The sequence below is a fragment of the Dipodomys merriami genome, unplaced genomic scaffold (genome assembly GCF_024711535.1).
Source record: "Dipodomys merriami isolate MVZ:Mamm:240054 unplaced genomic scaffold, mDipMer1.0.p SCAF_28, whole genome shotgun sequence".
In the NCBI taxonomy this organism is placed as follows: domain Eukaryota; kingdom Metazoa; phylum Chordata; class Mammalia; order Rodentia; family Heteromyidae; genus Dipodomys; species Dipodomys merriami.
In genome coordinates, this window is record NW_027204270.1 from 3,424,149 (window position 1) to 3,441,626 (window position 17,478).

General features: G+C 51.7%; 2 protein-coding genes across 9 annotated transcripts in view; one reads left to right on the forward strand and one right to left on the reverse strand.

Moving 5' to 3' along the window:
- Nphp4 (nephrocystin 4) overlaps window positions 1–13,308 on the reverse strand; it is a 98,317-nt gene extending 85,009 nt beyond the window's left edge. For 3 of the 5 annotated variants that reach the window (XM_070037198.1, XM_070037197.1, XM_070037194.1), the window contains exons 1-3: window positions 12,033–12,351; window positions 8,071–8,241; window positions 1,147–1,302 (exon numbers count right to left, since the gene is read on the reverse strand). In XM_070037198.1, coding sequence (XP_069893299.1) covers window positions 1,147–1,302; window positions 8,071–8,214 — 300 coding nt within the window. In that variant the 5' untranslated portion in view covers window positions 8,215–8,241; window positions 12,033–12,351. Of the gene's footprint in view, window positions 1–463; window positions 1,127–1,146; window positions 1,303–8,070; window positions 8,242–12,032; window positions 12,352–13,094 lie in introns of those variants that run through there. The other 2 variants (XM_070037195.1, XM_070037199.1) reach the window with 2 other exon arrangements.
- Window positions 13,309–17,478, forward strand: part of Kcnab2 (potassium voltage-gated channel subfamily A regulatory beta subunit 2) — a 79,608-nt gene continuing 75,438 nt past the window's right edge. For 2 of the 4 annotated variants that reach the window (XM_070037206.1, XM_070037208.1), the window contains exon 1: window positions 13,314–13,635. The gene's annotated coding sequence lies outside the window, so the exon portion shown is untranslated. Of the gene's footprint in view, window positions 13,636–17,478 lie in introns of all 4 variants that reach the window. The other 2 variants (XM_070037205.1, XM_070037203.1) reach the window with 2 other exon arrangements.

The following is a 17,478-nucleotide window of genomic DNA, read 5'->3' on the forward strand; positions in this document are numbered from 1 at the left end:
CACACAGGTAGATCACACTCCCAAGTCTCAATTTCACCATATGTGATAGTTAATGCTGACTGCCAACTTGAGTGGAGTGAGAAGCACCTGGGACGCAGGCTGGCAATACTCACGCCATTTGAGCCCAGATCACACCCCCATGTGCCAGATGCCAAGGCTGGAGCCACAGGATTTAGGATTTCATTCTTGCTTTGGTCCAGACTTCTTCCATTCGTCCCTTTTGGAATGGGAATTTGTACTCTGCCACTGTATGTTGCAAGTAGATAACATGTATTTTTTGTATTTTATGGGACTCACCGCTAAGAGTGTACCTTGAGCCTCAGTAGATTTGGACTTGAGCTGGGGACCCGCATGGAACAAAAGGTCAGAAAGGAAAAGTCAGCAACCCACGCTTCCTCTCCCTATATCCTGATAGCCATGAATTAGGGCCACATGCTCTCCCCACCATGACGTCCTGCCTTACCACAGGTCCAGAATCAGAGCCAAGAAGTATGGACTGAGCCTCTGACACCATGAGCCAGAATTCATCTTCCTCCTCTCAGCTGCATCCCAGGTATTTTGTCACAGCCAAGAAGAGAACCTAACACAACTTGTATTTTAAAAAAGAAGGTGGTCATTGGGTGCTGGTGGCTCATGCCTATAATCCGAGCTACCCAGGCAGCTGAGATCTGAGGATCATGGTTCAAAGCTAGCCTCTTATCTCCAATTAACTACCAAAAAAAACGGAAGTGGAGCTATGGCTCAAAGTGATAGAGCAGTAGACTTGAGCAAAAGCTCAAGGAAAATGTCCCTGAGTTCAAGCCCCAAGACAGACAGAAAAGAAAAAGAAAAAGAAAAAGGCAGGAGGGAGGAAGGGATGAGAAGGAAAGGGGCAGTGATGGCAACAGGTGAGAGCAATAACTTCCTAAGTTTGTCCCAAGGTTCCTTGAAGGTTATGAGACCATGGCAGACATTTCCATCTGTTTGGGAACAAGGTGCCCACTGTGAAGACAAGCTCGTGGTGACAGGTCCGGAGGCTCCGTGACATCCCTACAGGTCTTAGATGCCTGGTCCTCTCAGGGCTGAGGACCCACTTCCTGAGCTACACATCCGAGGATCAAGCCGTGCCCTGTTGCAAAGCAGTCTCACCCCGCCAGCAGGGCCCACCTCATTGAAGACAACCCTGGGCGGTTGCCTGGAGAGCTGCTTGGCCGGCGTCACTGTGCTCTTCCACGTCCTCCCAAAGAAGTGTCGGTAGGTGACATCAAAGAGGGACACACGCAGATGGCATTCAATCTCCGACGACATCACCTCCGGTACTCCCTAGGAGACAGCAGGAAATGAGCCCTGAGGAGCACAAAGCACTGCAGACCACGCTGGAGAACACTGGGTCATTCAACATTCACCCCGATTTCCCTCGGGGAACTACCTCCCCCACAGCCATTGGTCTTGGTGAGCTATAAAACACAAGCACACATTGATCAAGATATGTTGTGCTCACAAACTGACATGCTGAATTGAAACTTCTTTGTATAAGTACTTAGAGATTATTAATCTTAAATTTTTAAATAAAAATGAAACAAAAACACAATGCTCCACCTTTCCCTGGCTGATCAAGCCTTAAAGCCTCCTGAAACAGACAAAGCTTAAAATGTACCAGAGCCACCAAGACAGAAGAGGACCTGCACCAGAATGCAGACCAGGAGCTGCTGACAGCGACTCTTGTCACTAGGTGGAGCCAAAAGGTAAGAGAGAACAAGTCCAGATGACCTCACAGATACCCTGGATCAAACCATACCTGAAGCTTATTGTAACAGTGGATTTGTCCGTTACATGGCCTAATAAATCACAGTAGGCCATTTGGGGTATATTTACAAACAAATAAACTCTTCCTGATAGATTCAGAAGCTCCTAAGTCTTCAATTTGCCAAAATTACTCTGGAGTGGTATTAGCAAAGGAAAAGCAGATCTTTGAGACTTGAGAGACCCTGGCTACACACACACACACACTGGGCAACCATATAGACAAAGCCTTTCCCTGCAGCTTTACCTCCAGTTCGTTACTGGGCATGACCTGTAATGGCCCAGTCCTTACCCAAGACAGAGTCTTGTGCTGTTCTCTCATTCACTCACTTAACATTCACCAGCCATCTACTCTCTGAATCTACACTGTGCCAGCTCTGTTCCAGGCACTTAAGATACAAGGGGACAAAGGACACAAGATCTCTGTCCTTGTAGGGTCTACAGAAGGAACAGGGCCAGAAGGGACGGGTGGATCTGCCATCTTGAACAAGCCAGGGTTGAGGCTCTGGGAGAGTGACATCTGCGGCCACACTAAAGAGAACACAAGAACCCCCAGGACGATGAGACAGGAAAGGAGAACAGCAAGATCCAGGGCCCTGGGGCAAGAACTTGCTCAGAGACCAAAGAGAAGCGTTCTGATTACTTTTAGCTATGTGAACTGTACTTCCTTATTTCCCATATCCTCCCTAGTCTGGCATCAGCAGCCTACCTGACAGGTGGAATGGCCTGCAGGGCTAATTCCCAGAGATGGCAAATGGCTTTCCCATGAGAATATCCCTAATTGGCCAAGTCACCAAAGCAGAGATCTCGTCACCCACACACTCTCCATCTGGCTCTCACACTCCAGGACTGCCCTGTTCCAGGACCGGAAACCAGGCAGCAAAGGGCAGCACCTGCATTTCAGAGGCCACTACAGTTCTTCAAACTGGCCAGTCCTGGGCCTGCTTACCCTGGAGGGTCACCTTACCCAGAGAGGCTCTGTCCAGCCCCTCCCAGGGAACCCCCAGGGAGCCCTGCATGGTCCTACATGGTCTACCTCCATCCCTTGGGACAGTAATGAGCTCTTTTCAATGACTGCTGTCTCCTGAGCTTATGCTTCATCAAGCCTGAAGAGAAACAAAATCCCAGATATTCTTCCAGAGACACACAGGGCTGCAGCAGGCCAAGCGAGGGGAAGGAGCCCAAGAGCTGAGAGCTGAGGGGTGCAGAGCAGTTCCCACAGGCCTCACAGAGGCCAAGGAGAAGCCAGGCTGGCAGGAGAAGCCAGGTGAGACGCGGAGCAGAGCTGGCCTGATCTGATTCAAGGTTTTAAGAAAAAGGCTGTCAATGTGGACGCTAGATCTAAAAGACACTGGGACATGATGAATTATACAGGACTCTAGGCATTCACACACACTGAGACCAAAGGAGGATACTCTGGGGCTGGGAAGGTGGCTCAGTGGTAGAGTGCTTGCCTTGCATGCATGAGGCTCTGGGTTCGATTCCTCAGCACCACATAAGCAAAAAGAAAAAAGCCGGAAGTGTTGCTGTGGCTCAAGTGGTAGAGCGCTAGCCTTGAGCTGAAGAGCTGAGGGACAGCGCCCAGGCCTAGAGTTCAGGCCCCACGACCGGACCCCGCCCCTCCCCCCCCCCCCCCCCCCCCGGCAAAAAAAGAGGATACTCTTAGGAGAGGAACACAAAGCACAATGCATATGTGCCTCTGATCATACAAAATAATATTTACTGAAATGAATTCTAAGAAATGGAAACAAAGGGTTTTTTTTTTCTTTTTTACTGTTTTCATTATCTTTTCTTTTTGTCTTGTTTGTTTGTATGTCTTTGGGAGGGTAAGGGGAGGCACAGAAATGGAAGGACAAAGGGTAAACAAATACAGCAGTGGTACTCAATAAACACCATGTTGAAAATGAACTATAAAGAGGGGAATGTGGCTTAGTGGTAGAGTGCCTGCCTATGAAGCCATGAAGCCATGAAGTCATGGGTTTGACTCCTCAGTACCACATAAACAGAAAAAGCCTCAAGTGATGCTGTGGCTCAAGTAGTAGAGTGCTAACCTTGAGCAAAAGAAGCTCAAGGGCAGTGCCCAGGCCCTGAGTTCAAGCCCCAGGTATGGAAAAAAAAAAAGAAAAGAAAAGAAAAGAAAGAAAGAAAATGAACTATATAACTTGTAGGTGGGGATGGAAGGGAAAAACAGGGAGAGAAGGAAGGGTAACATTGTCCAAAGAGAAATATACACTTTATCTGACTTGTGTAACTGTAACCTCTGTATATCTTTTTTTTTTTTTTTTTAACAGTCGTGGGGCTTGAACTCTGGGCCTGAGCGCTGTCCCTCAGCTCTTCAGCTCAAGGCTAGTACTCTACCCCCTGAGCTACAGCACCACTTCCAGTTTTCTGGTGATTAATTGGAGATAAGAATCTCATGGACTTTCCTGCCAGGGCTGGCTTTGAACCATGATCCTCAGATCTCAGCCTCCTAAGTAGCTAGGATTACAGGCGTGAGCCATTGGCTGGCTTTGAACCATGATCCTCAGATCTCAGCTTCCTGAGTAGCTAGGATTACAGGCACTACCACACCTGGCTCATCTTTATAATAGCAATTTTTTGTTTTTGTTTGGTTGTGGGGCTTAAACTCTGGGCCTGAGCGCTGTCCCTCAGCTCTTCAGCTCAAGGCTAGCACACTACCACTTAAGCTACAGTGCCACTTCTGGTTTTCTAGTGGTTTATTGGAGATAAGAGTTTCACACACTTTCCTGCCCTGGCTGGCTTTGAACCACAATCCTCAGATCTCAGCCTCCTGAGTAGCTAGGATAACAGGTGTTTGAACCACTGGTGCCCGGCAGAAAAAAAAAAAAATTGTAAAGACTGTCACTATAGTGTAAAGGGCGGGAGTAGAGGCCACCACCTCATCCAGGCAGGAGATGAGGACAGTGCACTGGCCGGCAGGAGACTGGCACTTCGGGGACCTTCCCAAAGGATGAACTGTGTGACTGCAATACTAGACTAGACGCAGAATCTGAGGAGCAGAGAGGAGGTGACTAGAATAACAGGCTGGAGACAGAATGGCTGGGGGCTGGGTTTGCCCAGCCTTCCACACACCCATCTCTAAGTCTCAAGGAGAATTACATGCTGTCTGGAGCACTGGGAGAGGTGGTGGCATCTCCAGGTATGGGAAGGATGGAGCAGTGCAGGTCTGGGGAGCAGGGACAGGAAAACAGGGTTGTTCCAGTCAGTGTTGCCTGGGACACCAGCAAGAAAGACCACTACTTGCTGCCCCAACACAGCTCCCCTTCCCTCTGCCTCACCCTCTACCCTCTACACACGTGCCAGCTCCCCCACCCCCAAGGCCAATCAGCCCATGCTCTTCCCTGCTTGCCTTGTAACTCCCAGTGACTGTCCAGCCTTAACTACTGAGTGGCTCCCAGCTGGAGAGTGAGAGTGGCATTCCTGCCATCGGCCTCAGAGCCACCAAGCACTGAGCAGATGCGCTGCTGCTGCTCCAGTCCCCTCCCTCCTCGCTGTCCTCTGGGAAGGTTATCCCCAGACGCCTTCTAGAGCACCAGGTCGTACCTGCCTCTCCACCTCCAGGTTACTCGGTACCCAGATCTCAGAGAAGTTCCCAAGTCAGTCTCCCCTCAGGACTAAAGAACTCAAGCCCACACTTTTAGTGTCTGTGGGATGGCCTTTCTTTCACCTTCTTTCACCCCCAATGTTAGTCATCTGTCTCTTTTCTCATTTTTTTCTCTCCATCCATCTTGCTAGGGGCTAATTTTATTAATTTAAATTTAAAAATCTAACCCCTAACTCCTTTGCTTATTTTCTATTAGCTGTCCTGTCTGTGAAGACATTTGTTATTTCCTTTTTTTTACTTAGTGTCTGTTCTTTATCTAGGTTCCTAAGGAAGAAGCAAAGATTTTACATCCCTCATCTTTTCTAATAAGGCTGTATAAATCTATAAATTCCCTCAAAGGAATGCATTCACTATAGCTAATTTTCAAATTTCATTATTCAATCCACATTACTCTCCAATTTCTGAATGAGTTCTTTGACCTATGGGTTATTTGGCAGTGTGTTAATTTCCTACTATATGAGGATTTTCTAGGTCTGTTAATATCGATTTCTAGTTTTAATACCATAAAGCCAGTGGACACAGTTTCTAATTTCAGTTCTTTGAGATTAACTGAGACATTTTTATAGCCTGGCACAGCTGTCTGGGGTTTTGTGGTCCATGTGTGTCTTACTTTTGTTGGTGAGAGAGCTGGGTTTGAACCCAGTCTTCCCAAAGCATCTTCCAGCTGGAAAGGGGGCAGGCAGTAGCCCAGGGCCCTAGGGCCCAGCACAGGTCATCCACACCTAGGGACTGCTGTGTCCGCTTGCTCATCATTACCTTGAACTCTGCCTTGTCAGACATAACATGAGGTATGCCTCTTTACATTTAGAACTCAGGACCCATTTTTTTACTTTAAACTTATTTAGGTCTTTATTTTTCAGTAATTTTTTTGTCAACAACATAGAACAGGGTCTTAAATAATAAATTTTAATATGGAACTGAGAACAGGAATTCCACTTGGAGGAATTATTCTACAAATATATGTGAATGTTAAAAAAATATATGTAAAGGAGGTTATTCTCTGAGGCGGTGTCTGTAACAGAATATACGGGAGAAGTCTAAATGTTCATTCCATACCCCTCGGTAAATGAGCGATAGCCCATCCACATGGAAAACATGATGTCATCTTGAGAAGTATGAAAATGCTTCATGTAATAGGATGAACAATCCACAAGATGTATTATCATTGAAGGGAAAAAAAAAGTCAGGTGAGGAACCAGTTCTAATCATCTACTATTTACGTGGCACGTAAGTATCCATGGAGCTGAGCATGATGGGATCTACCTATGATCCACCATGCAGAAGGGTGAGGCTGGACTTTCAAGTCGGAGGCCAATGTGAGCAACAAGACCCTATCTAAATAAATTAAAAATAACAGAAACATGCCATGTGGCTTTATTTATTGTACTGCTTTGCTGTCACACTAACCATACCTAGGTGTCACATCCGTGCCTTGGGGACACTGTGAGATGAGTCACCTCCCCTGTGTTCCTTATGAATTCTGAACTATGTGAATTACATTTTCAAAAATAAAATGTGGAGGAAGGGGCGAGCTGGGAAGGTGGCTCAGTGGTAGAGTGCTTGCCTCCAATTCCTCAGCACCATATAAGCAGAAAATGCTGGAAGTGGCGCTGTGGCTCAAGTGGTAGAGCGCTTGCTTTGAGCTGAAGAGCTGAGGGACAGCGTTTAGGCCCAGAGTTTAGGCCCCGTGACTGGCAAAAAAATAAAAAAATAAAAAATAAAATAGGGGATGGGGGCACGGCTCAGGTGGTAGAACACCTACCTAACAATAAAAACCAAAACAAAATAAAATAAAACCAAACAAAATGAGAGGCAAATTTTCCTTCATAAACTTCCTAGGAAAGAAAAAAAAACCTGTCAAGTATCCTGTGGGCTCCTGAAAGAAGGGCCAGTGCAGGGAAAGGCCAGCTTTGTAGGAAGCCAGGGCTGGACTGGAGCTGGGCTACCCTGGGCTCCCTGTGGCCACAGGAGTGTCCCGCAGGCACTGCACGGCGACACAGCTTGTCCTGTGGACTCCCTGGCAGCTGCGGGCAGGAGCTATCTGAGCCCAGACTGGAGTGTGCAGCGAGATGTGGGACCTGCAAGCACCAGGACTCATACAAGCCATGCATGAGCTTCCAAAATGCCCACAGTTTATAGCCCTCCTCGAAGGCTGAAGATCTGCACAAGGCCTCATGTATACACATGCAGGCTGCTTGAACTTAGAGCCTGGGCACTGTCCTTTAGCATTGTCACTCAAAGCTGGCACTCTACTACTCAAGCAACAGCTTCACTTTCAGCTTTTGACTGGTTGATTGGGAGATAAGAATCCTGTGAACTTCCCTGCCTAAACTGGCTTCAAATTACATCCTCAGCCTCCTGAGTCACTAGGATTATAGGCGTGAGCCAGTGGCACCCAACACAATGCCTCCTCTGGCTCAGAAATCAGGCCATTTGGGTTTTTAATTGTCCCACCATCAACAAAAGGAAACCCTCTCCAGTGTGAGCTGCTGACCATGTCACTGAGTCCCACTACTGGTACTAATGAGCCTCTTCACTGAGTGCTGCCAAGGCCCAGGCAATGGGTATGACAGTGAGACTCAGGAATGTAAGTGGAAATCAATATGCTCACTGAAGAACCATCTTGGATGAGCGCATTTATGGTAAACAGCAAATTTCATTACCTGTTTTATTAGCGGCCCGTCCAGAAACTTCAGAACACACTGAAACGCTGTGGACTCCTTCAGAAGCTGGCGTGCCCTCTGGGGGTGAGGAGGGACAAGTGTGTTCTGGGCAAATGTCCTGTGCCAGTCACTCATCCTGCCCATCTGAGCATCCCTGGCCTCCACGAGGACCTGCACCAAGCGTGTTTAAAGAAGAAAATAGCTATCAGGTTCAGTCTTTCCCAGAGGAACCTCCACTCCCCAAACCCCTCTACAACCCCTCCCTCCACACCCCAGCACAGTGGCCTGCACTTAGACCAGTACCCATGCCACCTCCCTGGGAAATGTGCCCAACTTGTCCACAGATCCCTCACAGGCCAATCAGAGTATAACTGCCCTGGCCTCAGTGACTAGTTTAGGGATGGGTATATACAGGGCCACTCTGTACAGTTATATAGGTTGAGCACTGCACAAAAATACCAGAGATAAGTGTCAAGCACAATTCTAGCCTGGGATTGTCTTGATGAAGGCCCAGCAAGTGTGACCCAATGAGCACCAAAGAGACACAAATCCCAGGGCCTTTGCTGGTTTCACTGAGACAGAAAAACAGGCCCTGAAGCAAAGGCTATCAGTCTGAAGTTGCTACGGGACACTCTGGAAATAGCTACTTAAGATACATATCAAGAAAAGGCGCGCACAAAAGAAGAAGCCAGAGCAATGGGGCTGGCTTAATAGCAGCCTAACTGGTCACCCAACACAGACTGGCTACAGTCTCTAGTTTCCAAAGGTGGCTGCGAGCAAGTTTTAGAATTCCTGCCTTCTTAGGCACAGGGCTGGCCCCTGACAGGGGGAAGGAGAGGCCATCTGACCCCTTCCTGCTAGAGAGGATTCCCACACCTTCCCAGATGTCTCCTTTGCTGACCACAGTCAAAACTGGAGCCTCAGCTGGGCACTGGTGGCTCCACCTGTAATCCTAGCTACTCAAGAGACTGAGATCTAAGATTCGAGGTTCAAAGTAGCGCTGGCAGCATAAAGTCTGTGAGCCATTTCTCCAATTAGCCACCAGAAAACTAGAAGTGGAGCTGTGGCTCAAAGTGAAAGAATGCTAGTCTTGAGCAAAAAAGCTCAGGGACTGCCCAGGCCAACTTCAAGCCCCACAACCAACAAAATAAAACTCTGAGCCTCAACAAGAGGCTGAGATCTTGGGCACCAAAATAGCATGCAGGAGGAAGGTGTAGCTCCTGGGACAGCAGCTTTCTACTGCAGCTGGGCTCCAGGAGGTCAGAGTTGAGAGAGCTGTCTCCTAATCTCCACCTCCTTCTGTATTTCCTGCCCTGTCCACATCCATGCTGATGGAGCACAGGCAACAGTGGACAGCTGCTGAACCCCACATGACCTGAGACAGTGGCAGCAGATTCTACTCCACTCTTGGCAAAGCCCTGAAGACTAATGAGATCACTGTACCTGGACCACAGGGTATACATGCGGCTGTCCCAGGGGAGCCCCGCTGTGACTGGGCGGCTGCTTTGTTCTTTTACTAGTACTTTGTTCTTTCACTACTACTTTTAACGAAAAGAACAAGTGAGAGACAAACTATGGTTATTCAGACACTGGGACTTAGCTGACACTTTCTCAACCATGAACAAAGTGAGCCTGTCACTTTGAGGACAACCACCAGTAAACATGGGAGTTTGAGAGCAAAAATGAGCATCAGCAACATCTACATACACACCACTGGGAGTCTGACAGCCTCACAGCTTGCCTGATGTGACAGGCAGGGGCAGAATGAATGTGAGGGTCATGCTGGAAGGCATGCGCAGCTCAAAGCCAGTGCTTTGCATGTAATGGTCAAAATCCTACAAGAGAGCCGGACACAGCAGAGGTGTTTACAGGCAGAGCAGTGGTTCATGGATCCAGCGTGAGAAACCATAGAACAAATCTCATCTCATGCACACACACACACACACACACACACACACACACACACACACACACACACACACACACACACACACACACACACACACACACACACACACACACGGTGGGGATGCATTCAGACATGAGACTTCAGCCTGGGGCAAAGCCACTCCTCTTCTTGTCAAGTTTTTCTTCTGGAAAAATGGCTGGTTTTGGTTTTTGTTGATTTTTAATGTTAGCATATAGACAGTTTATGAGTGTTGTTTTCAACACTTCTTAGCTTGATTTCTAATGCAGTAAACAAGATACAACTCATGTAAAACAGTTCTTTGGGGTTCTATTTTTTTGGGGGGGGGTCAGTTGTGGGGCCTGAACTCTGGGCCTGGGCGCTGTCCCTCAGCTCTTCAGCTCAAGGCTAGTGTTCTACCACTTGAACCACAGCACCGCTTCCAGTCTTTCTGCGTATGTGGTGCTGAGGAATCCAACTCAGGGCCTCATGCACTGAGCCACTTGTTAAGTGAAGGGTCTAGGACCGGAAAGGTTGAGGGGCTGTTCTAAGGGTCCCTCATGCTCACAGTGTCACATGGGAATGGAAAGGACATGCCTGGCAGCCTAGGATGCTCCTCAAGACCCAGGAGCCTTTGAACAGGTCCTCCCCTCCCCTCATAGCTTTAAGCCAGGATCCCTCCAAGGCCTGTGTAAATGTGGGGGCTTACAGGTTAGCTTGCCTTTCTTGCTGTTTGTGTGAGTGCTCATGTGCTGTTGTTGTTGTTTTGTGCCAATATCATGGCTTATACTCAGGTCCTAGGCACTGTCCTTTAGTTTTGGGGGTTTTTTTTTCACTCAAGGCTAGCACTCTACCACTTGAGCCACAGTTCCCACTTTGAGCTTTTGGCTGGTCGATTGGAGATAGGAGTCTCATGGACTTTCCCACGTGGGCTGGCTTCCTCAAATCTCAGACTCCTGATTAGCCAGGATTACAGGTGTGCATTATCCATGCCCAGCTGCCTTTCTTGTTTTTGTGGATTGCTCTGCCTATTCAACAACCCTCACCCAATTCCATGCATGGGGAGACTGTCCCAAATCTAGACAGAGACCTACAGTGAGAAGTTCTAAAGGGAATAGATGACGCACAGGGCATTAGAGGTAAAGCCTTCCCTGGGGAACTAAGCCAAGGTTATTCTTCCAGCAACACCCAGAACTGCCCAAACCTAAGCAGCCTGGAGCCCAAGGGGCCATTAGCCATCAGGGAATATGTGGGACAGAGGAAATCCCAGGACAGAAGGGAGGGAGGGTTAGTGGGTGGATGGGAACACAGGAAGGAAATGAACCAACAAATACCCTAGAAAACTACACACCTTCCCAGGGAAGTTTTTGTGGCAGGATGGATAATGGCCTCCAAAGATGCTCACATCCTAATTCCTGGGACAATGTAACCTTTCACAGCCCAAGGTTGATGGGAAAGAATCCTGGATTATCCAGGCAAACCTGTGTGCCCAAGGGTCTTTCCTTATAAGAGACAGGTGAAAGAGTTCAGAAAGAAGTCCATGGGACAATAGGAGAGATCCAAAGCATGAACCAAGGAAAGCGGGTGTGTCTAGCCACTGGAGAAAAAAAAAAGAGATGGATTGTCCTGAGCCTGGAGAAGAAACTGCCCTGCTCAGACCTGGATCATAGCTCACTGAGACAGACTTTGGACTTCTGACCTCCATCACTGGAAAAGAATAAAGTATGCTGTTTCAAGCCACTGAGTTTGTGGTATTATGTGATAGCAGCCACAAGATTTTCAAACAAATTCATACTGTTATCATCCATCCCCTATAAGCCAGAGCGGCCTGACCAATACCAGACTCAAAGCGACCTCTTCCTGGACGGCCTGAGGAGCAGCCTCAGCCTCACGTGGCCCCTGTGTTTCTGCTGGTCACTGTACTTATCACTGGCTACCTGCTTAAAGAAGAGCCAGCCCCACGGGTGGCCCTGACACCAGGGATGCCTTTCCCACCGCTGGCCCACCTCCTCAGCATGAGAGCCCAGCTCCCACAACCACCTGCCCCCATACAAACCTTTACAGAAAAGTCTCCACCAGGGCTATGTTGTCATGAGAGACTGTGAGTGCCACGAGTCCTTGGTTCCCAGCAAGAATCTGTTACTCAGTAGAAATGGCCCTGGAGGGGGTAGTAGAGCTACTGGGCCAGGTGAACATTACAAAGAAGGAACTAGAAGGGCTCCATGCTTGACGGCAAGGAAAGGTACATGAGGCCCTCCAGTGAACAGGAAGAAAAACAAAATGCACCAGCTTTGATGGATGCCCTGGTGGGAGTCAGGAGCTCACTGATCTCCCCACACGTTCTCCCACTGACTGGCTCACTGTTATCCCCAGCGATGGACCAGGAAACTGATGGGAGGTCCCCAGCGGGTGGCGACCGACGCTGAAGCCCAAAGCACCCTCCTCCCCACCCACCCTCTCCCAAGAGACGCTGCGGGAGGACCCCCGCCGCCCCGACGGCGCGGACCCGGGGTTGGAACCCGGAGACCCTCGCCCACCGCCCTCCACACTCGCCCTCGTCCACGATCTCCCGCGCCTGGCGCCGAACGCACGCGGGACCCCCCCCCCCGCCCCCGGGTAGATGGGCACTGGCGGCCCGAGGCTGGACGGGGCCGGGGCCCCAAGGCGCCCGGAGGCCGCAGGGGCGGGCCGGCCCGACGCCGGGCACCGAGCGCGCCGAGTGGACTGGGGCGAGGGCCGGTTCCGGGGACGTCAACGCCGCGGAGCCTCCGCGGCCCAGGCGGGCGCTGGGGCGGCCCCTCCGGTGGGGGGAGCCGGGTGCCCGGAGCCCGGGGATCCCGGAGCCGAGGCCGCCCGCCGGGCCCGGCCGCCCGGACCGTACCAACTGCCTCACAGGCAGGGGGGTGCAGGGGCCAGAGCCCGGGACGCGGCCCCACCCCGCGCTCTCCCGCCGCACCCCGCAGGCACCCGGTGTCCAGGAACTCCCGGGATGAGCCCCCCCGCGCCCCAGGCCCCTCAGGCTAGTCCGACTCCGCGGCCGCCCGCGCGTCCAGGCCGCGGCCATCCTCCCCCGCGACGCACGCGCTCGTGGTTCCGCCCGCCGCCGCGAGCGCGTTACCTAGGAGACGGGCCGGCGGCGGCTGCGCCGAGAGCAACGGAGCCCGCGCTTTCGAGGAAGTCCCCGCACCACGGACGCAGCGGTCCGGCGGCCGGGACCTGGCGGAGTCACAGGCCGTGCGGGCTCGGCGCCGGCTGAGGGGCTGAGCGCGGCCGCCGCCACCCACGCGAGGCGCCGGGGACTGAGCCGCACTCCGGCCGAGAACCCGCGCGGCGTCACTTTTTTCGTCAAGGCCTCGGTGCCAATCAGAACCCAAGTCGAGGGGCTCCGCTCGGCGAGCGCCAGCCAATCGGCGCGGCGGCGGGCCCGTCCTGATTTGCATGGACGACCGTTCTTCCACCAATGGGACTGTGACTGGCGTGAGCGACAGCCAATGATAAGAGGGTAAGGGCGTGGCCTCGGGCGTCCCACGAGGTGAAGATGCAGCGGGCGGAACCTGCTAGAGCGAGCGGGATTCGGGGGCGCTGAAGTCTCCGGGGCAGGGCGGGAAGGAAGACCCGGAGCTGGGCGCAGGATCCGGAGCTGGACGCCCCCTCCCCAGGTGAGTACCGGGGAAGACCCCGGGCGGGCGGCGCACGACCTAGGAATTGCGCCGGGAGAGCCGTGCGGACACCGCGGTCCCCCTCCGTCTCCCCGGCCCCCGCCGCCGTTCTCACCTCCTCTCCAGCCTCCTCACCTCCTCTCCACCGTCTCCCTTCCCCCATCCCATCCTCCCTTTCCCCGTCTGTCATCGCCTGGCCCCTCAGCTCGCCACCCTGACCCCCAGCCCCAAACTTCACCTTTCCCTTCATCCCCACCGCTGCCTCTCCGCCTCCCGCAGCCTCCCCGCCCCTGGCCTGCGCGCGGCCCCGGCGGAGCCGCGCTCCCAGGCGGCATCCTCTGCACCTCCCTCCCCAGTGCTCTTCAAGGCTTGTCCTTCGTCCTCGCTGCTGCCCGGTGCCCCACGGGTCCCTCGCGCATCTGTCTCTCGGGCCCTTCCATCTTGCGCTGTGGTCGCTCGCTCTCTCCACCTTGTCCTAGGACCTTGAAGGTCCCTTCCTGCACCAGTTCCCTGGGTCACCTACTCCCGCTGCCGTCCCTCAACCCCTATCCCCATCCTCAGCTTCTTCCTCCTGCCCCGACTCTGGCACCGAGCCCTTCTCCACCTCCCTACCTGCTGCTGCTGCTGCTGCTGCTGCAGGACGCAGAGCTCCGTCTGCTGCAGTAGCAGCAGCAGCAGAATGTACCTGCCCACCCTCCCGTCTTGGCGCATCCTTAGTGCTCCTCCTGGCATTTGTCCTGTGGGTTCCAGTGGGGGCTACCCTTTGCCTAGAACGTCCTAAGACTCTTCCAGGTGGGAAGCTTCCCGACACCTTTCCTGCCTTCTGGTCACCATCTCCCTCCCCACCCCACCCCCACTTTCCTGCCCAGCCTTACTTTGTGATTCAGCATTTTTGGGGATTTGGTAACTTTCTGTGATAAGGATCTGGGTGAAGGTAGGTGGTCTGGACCCTGAGGTTAGCAGGTTCACCTTAAAAACCAGGCCTAAACTGGCCCTGTGGAAGAGGGGCTAGTTGGGAGAGGGACTGGAGCCAAGGACCCACCAGTGGGAGATGCCTTTTCCTGCTTCCCATTTATCTGCCTGGTGCTGAACCAGATCCAGGGGGAGAGGACATAAGTAATAGCTCTTGGGGAAATGGGCTGTCAGCATTTGTGGAAATTAATACATCCACATCAGAGGAGCAAGAACACGAAGTTCAGGCCACAGCTGTCCCAGTGTCTGTTGCTCCAAAATTTCTTCTTTCTCTAGAACTTCTCCTCCTCCTCAAAAACGCCAGCTCCCCCACTGTTCTAATGCCAAGAGCAAGCTTCCACACTGCTCTGGAAGCTGCACTGAGGCCTCCCTTTGCAGAATTTGGGGACCTGTGTGTGAAGAGTCGCATCCAGCCACCTGATTCGCACTTGGCACACATGTCTGCTGCAGAGCACAGTCTCAGGCAGCTCATGGGCTCCTGGCCCTGAGTGTCTGCAGCATTGGCTCCTCAGCGTCCACTTGGCCTCTAAGAACCTGTCCATTCGGCCCAACCTGAGCCTCTCCAGGGAAAGCTGTCCAAGCCCACACCAGCCTCTGTAACACTGACCATGCTGCTCCAGCACAGTCCTGCCTCGAAAGCATCCTGAGGCAGGCTTCTCTTGTACAACCCTAGCTGGGCCCCAGTGGCTCATGCCTGTAATCCTAGCTTCTCAGGAGGCAGAGATTTGAGGATCAAAATTCTAATCCAGCCCAGACTGAAAATATGAGACTCTTAACTCCAGTTAACCAGCAAAAGGCTGGAAGTAGAGGTATGGTTCAAGTGGTAGAGTGCCATTCTTGAGCTAAGGGACAGCACTCAAACCCTGAGTTCAAGCCCCAAGTACACACAGATACACACACACACACACACACACACACACACACACACACACACACACACACACACACACACGTGGTAGAGTGCCATTCTTGAGCTAAGGGACAGCACTCAAACCCTGAGTTCAAGCCCCAAGTACACACAGATACACACACACACACACACACACACACACACACACACACACATACACGTGGTAGAGTGCCATTCTTGAGCTAAGGGACAGCACTCAAACCCTGAGTTCAAGCCCCAAGTACACACAGATACACACACACACACACACACACACACACACACTCTCTCTCTCTCTCTCTCTCTCTCTCTCTCTCTCTCTCTCTCTCTCTCTCTCTCTCTCTCTCTCTCCTATAAAACTGAGATCCACCCTTTTCTTGTTTCTACATCAATCAATAGATGACTCAAAGTAGCCTGGGGACAAAGCCAGGAAATGAGGCAAGGAGAGGGGTGGTATGGAAAAACCTGAAACCCTTTTCATGGATTTCTAGTGTTCCAAACTCCTATGGATCTAGATGTAGCACCTTGATGAGAAGAAGCATGCACCGGAGGTAGGGCCGGGCAGGACTCAGGCCTTGTGTGTTGGGGAGCTAAGAGGACTCAGATCTCTTGTGGGCTGGCCAGCTCAGAAGGTGCCATACTCTTAGGCTGGCTTCTTTCTTCTTTTCTTCTCCTTCTTCATTCACCTTTTAAACCCAAATGATGTGGGAGGTGAAAAATAAGTGGCCCAAAATGGATTTGGCAGTTTCTGGTCAGGACCTGGTGTCTGGGGACACAGCCAGGAGCATGTGTGTTTGGTCCTTGGCTAGATTTTCAGTGATATTCCTGTCACCTAATGTCCCAGAATTGAGGTGTTTTCTTCCAGGCCCTGCCTAGGAGGTCCTGTGGGTAGCATCTCTAGAGGTGTTTAGGAGCAGAAATCCTAGAAACCAGATGGTCCCACCTTACAGTGACAATGTCCCTATAGCTTCCAAGGTCTCAGCCACGTAGCCCAGCTATCTCTTGCCTCAAAGAAGCAAAGAAAGGGCCAAAGGGCCAAAAAGCTTCTCTGAGGTCAGCAGAGGCTATGATGGAGTAGGTCAGACTCCGTGTTTCCTACGGACCTGGGTCCAGTTCATGTCCATGGCTGTGTAAACTAGAGGAAGCAAGCAGCCCCAAGGACATCGCCAGCTGCCCTTTAGGAAGGCCCTAGTGAGGTGTCAGTGACACTCGTGGAGAAGCCAGAATCTTCAGGTGTGTCTGAGTTACTGGAGGGCCTGACAGTGCCACTAACCACAGCAGATTCTCAGATCTCCAGCCTTCCTGACTCGGCCTGTCCCCAACAAAAAAGCACTGTCATTCATGGCCACCCTAGTGAGGGCCATGTAGTTACAGGGAAAGCAGGAAGCTACAGCCCTGCATGGAAGGCGGAGGAGAAGGGACTTCTACTCTCCCTTCACCTCACCTTGTAAATAATTATATCAGGTAGGTTAATGATCCTCCATGGGGAAACCGAGGCACAGGGTGTCAGTGAAACTGACCCCGGCCTCCCAGCTAGTGAAGTAACCTTAATTCCCTCCCCACCCTGCCAGGACTGGCAAAGGACCCCTACCCCATCCAGCACATGTCAGAAATCCTCTCCTCTGTGAGGATGAGGGGGTGTCCTCTTGGGTGCTGGGGAACACAGGATCCAATTCGAGGTCTCAAGAGATATGGAGATACCTCTTTCATGAAGTAGGAAACCCTACACTGCTCACACTCAGCACTGTGCTCACGATGCTGTCCTAGTAATCCACCCCTGAGCCATCCTTCCAGTGAGTCTATGAAAAGATGGGTCCTTAGTTCCACTGAAATGAACTGTCTTGGCTCCACCAGTGCTGAAGAGGCAGAGAGTGCCGGCCCCTCCTGAGCAGAATGAAAGCCTCACACCTGGCCTTCGTCTATTTACTGTGAGTTCGCTCAAGGCTTGCTAGGTATGTGAATCTCCCAGCCCAGGTATTGTA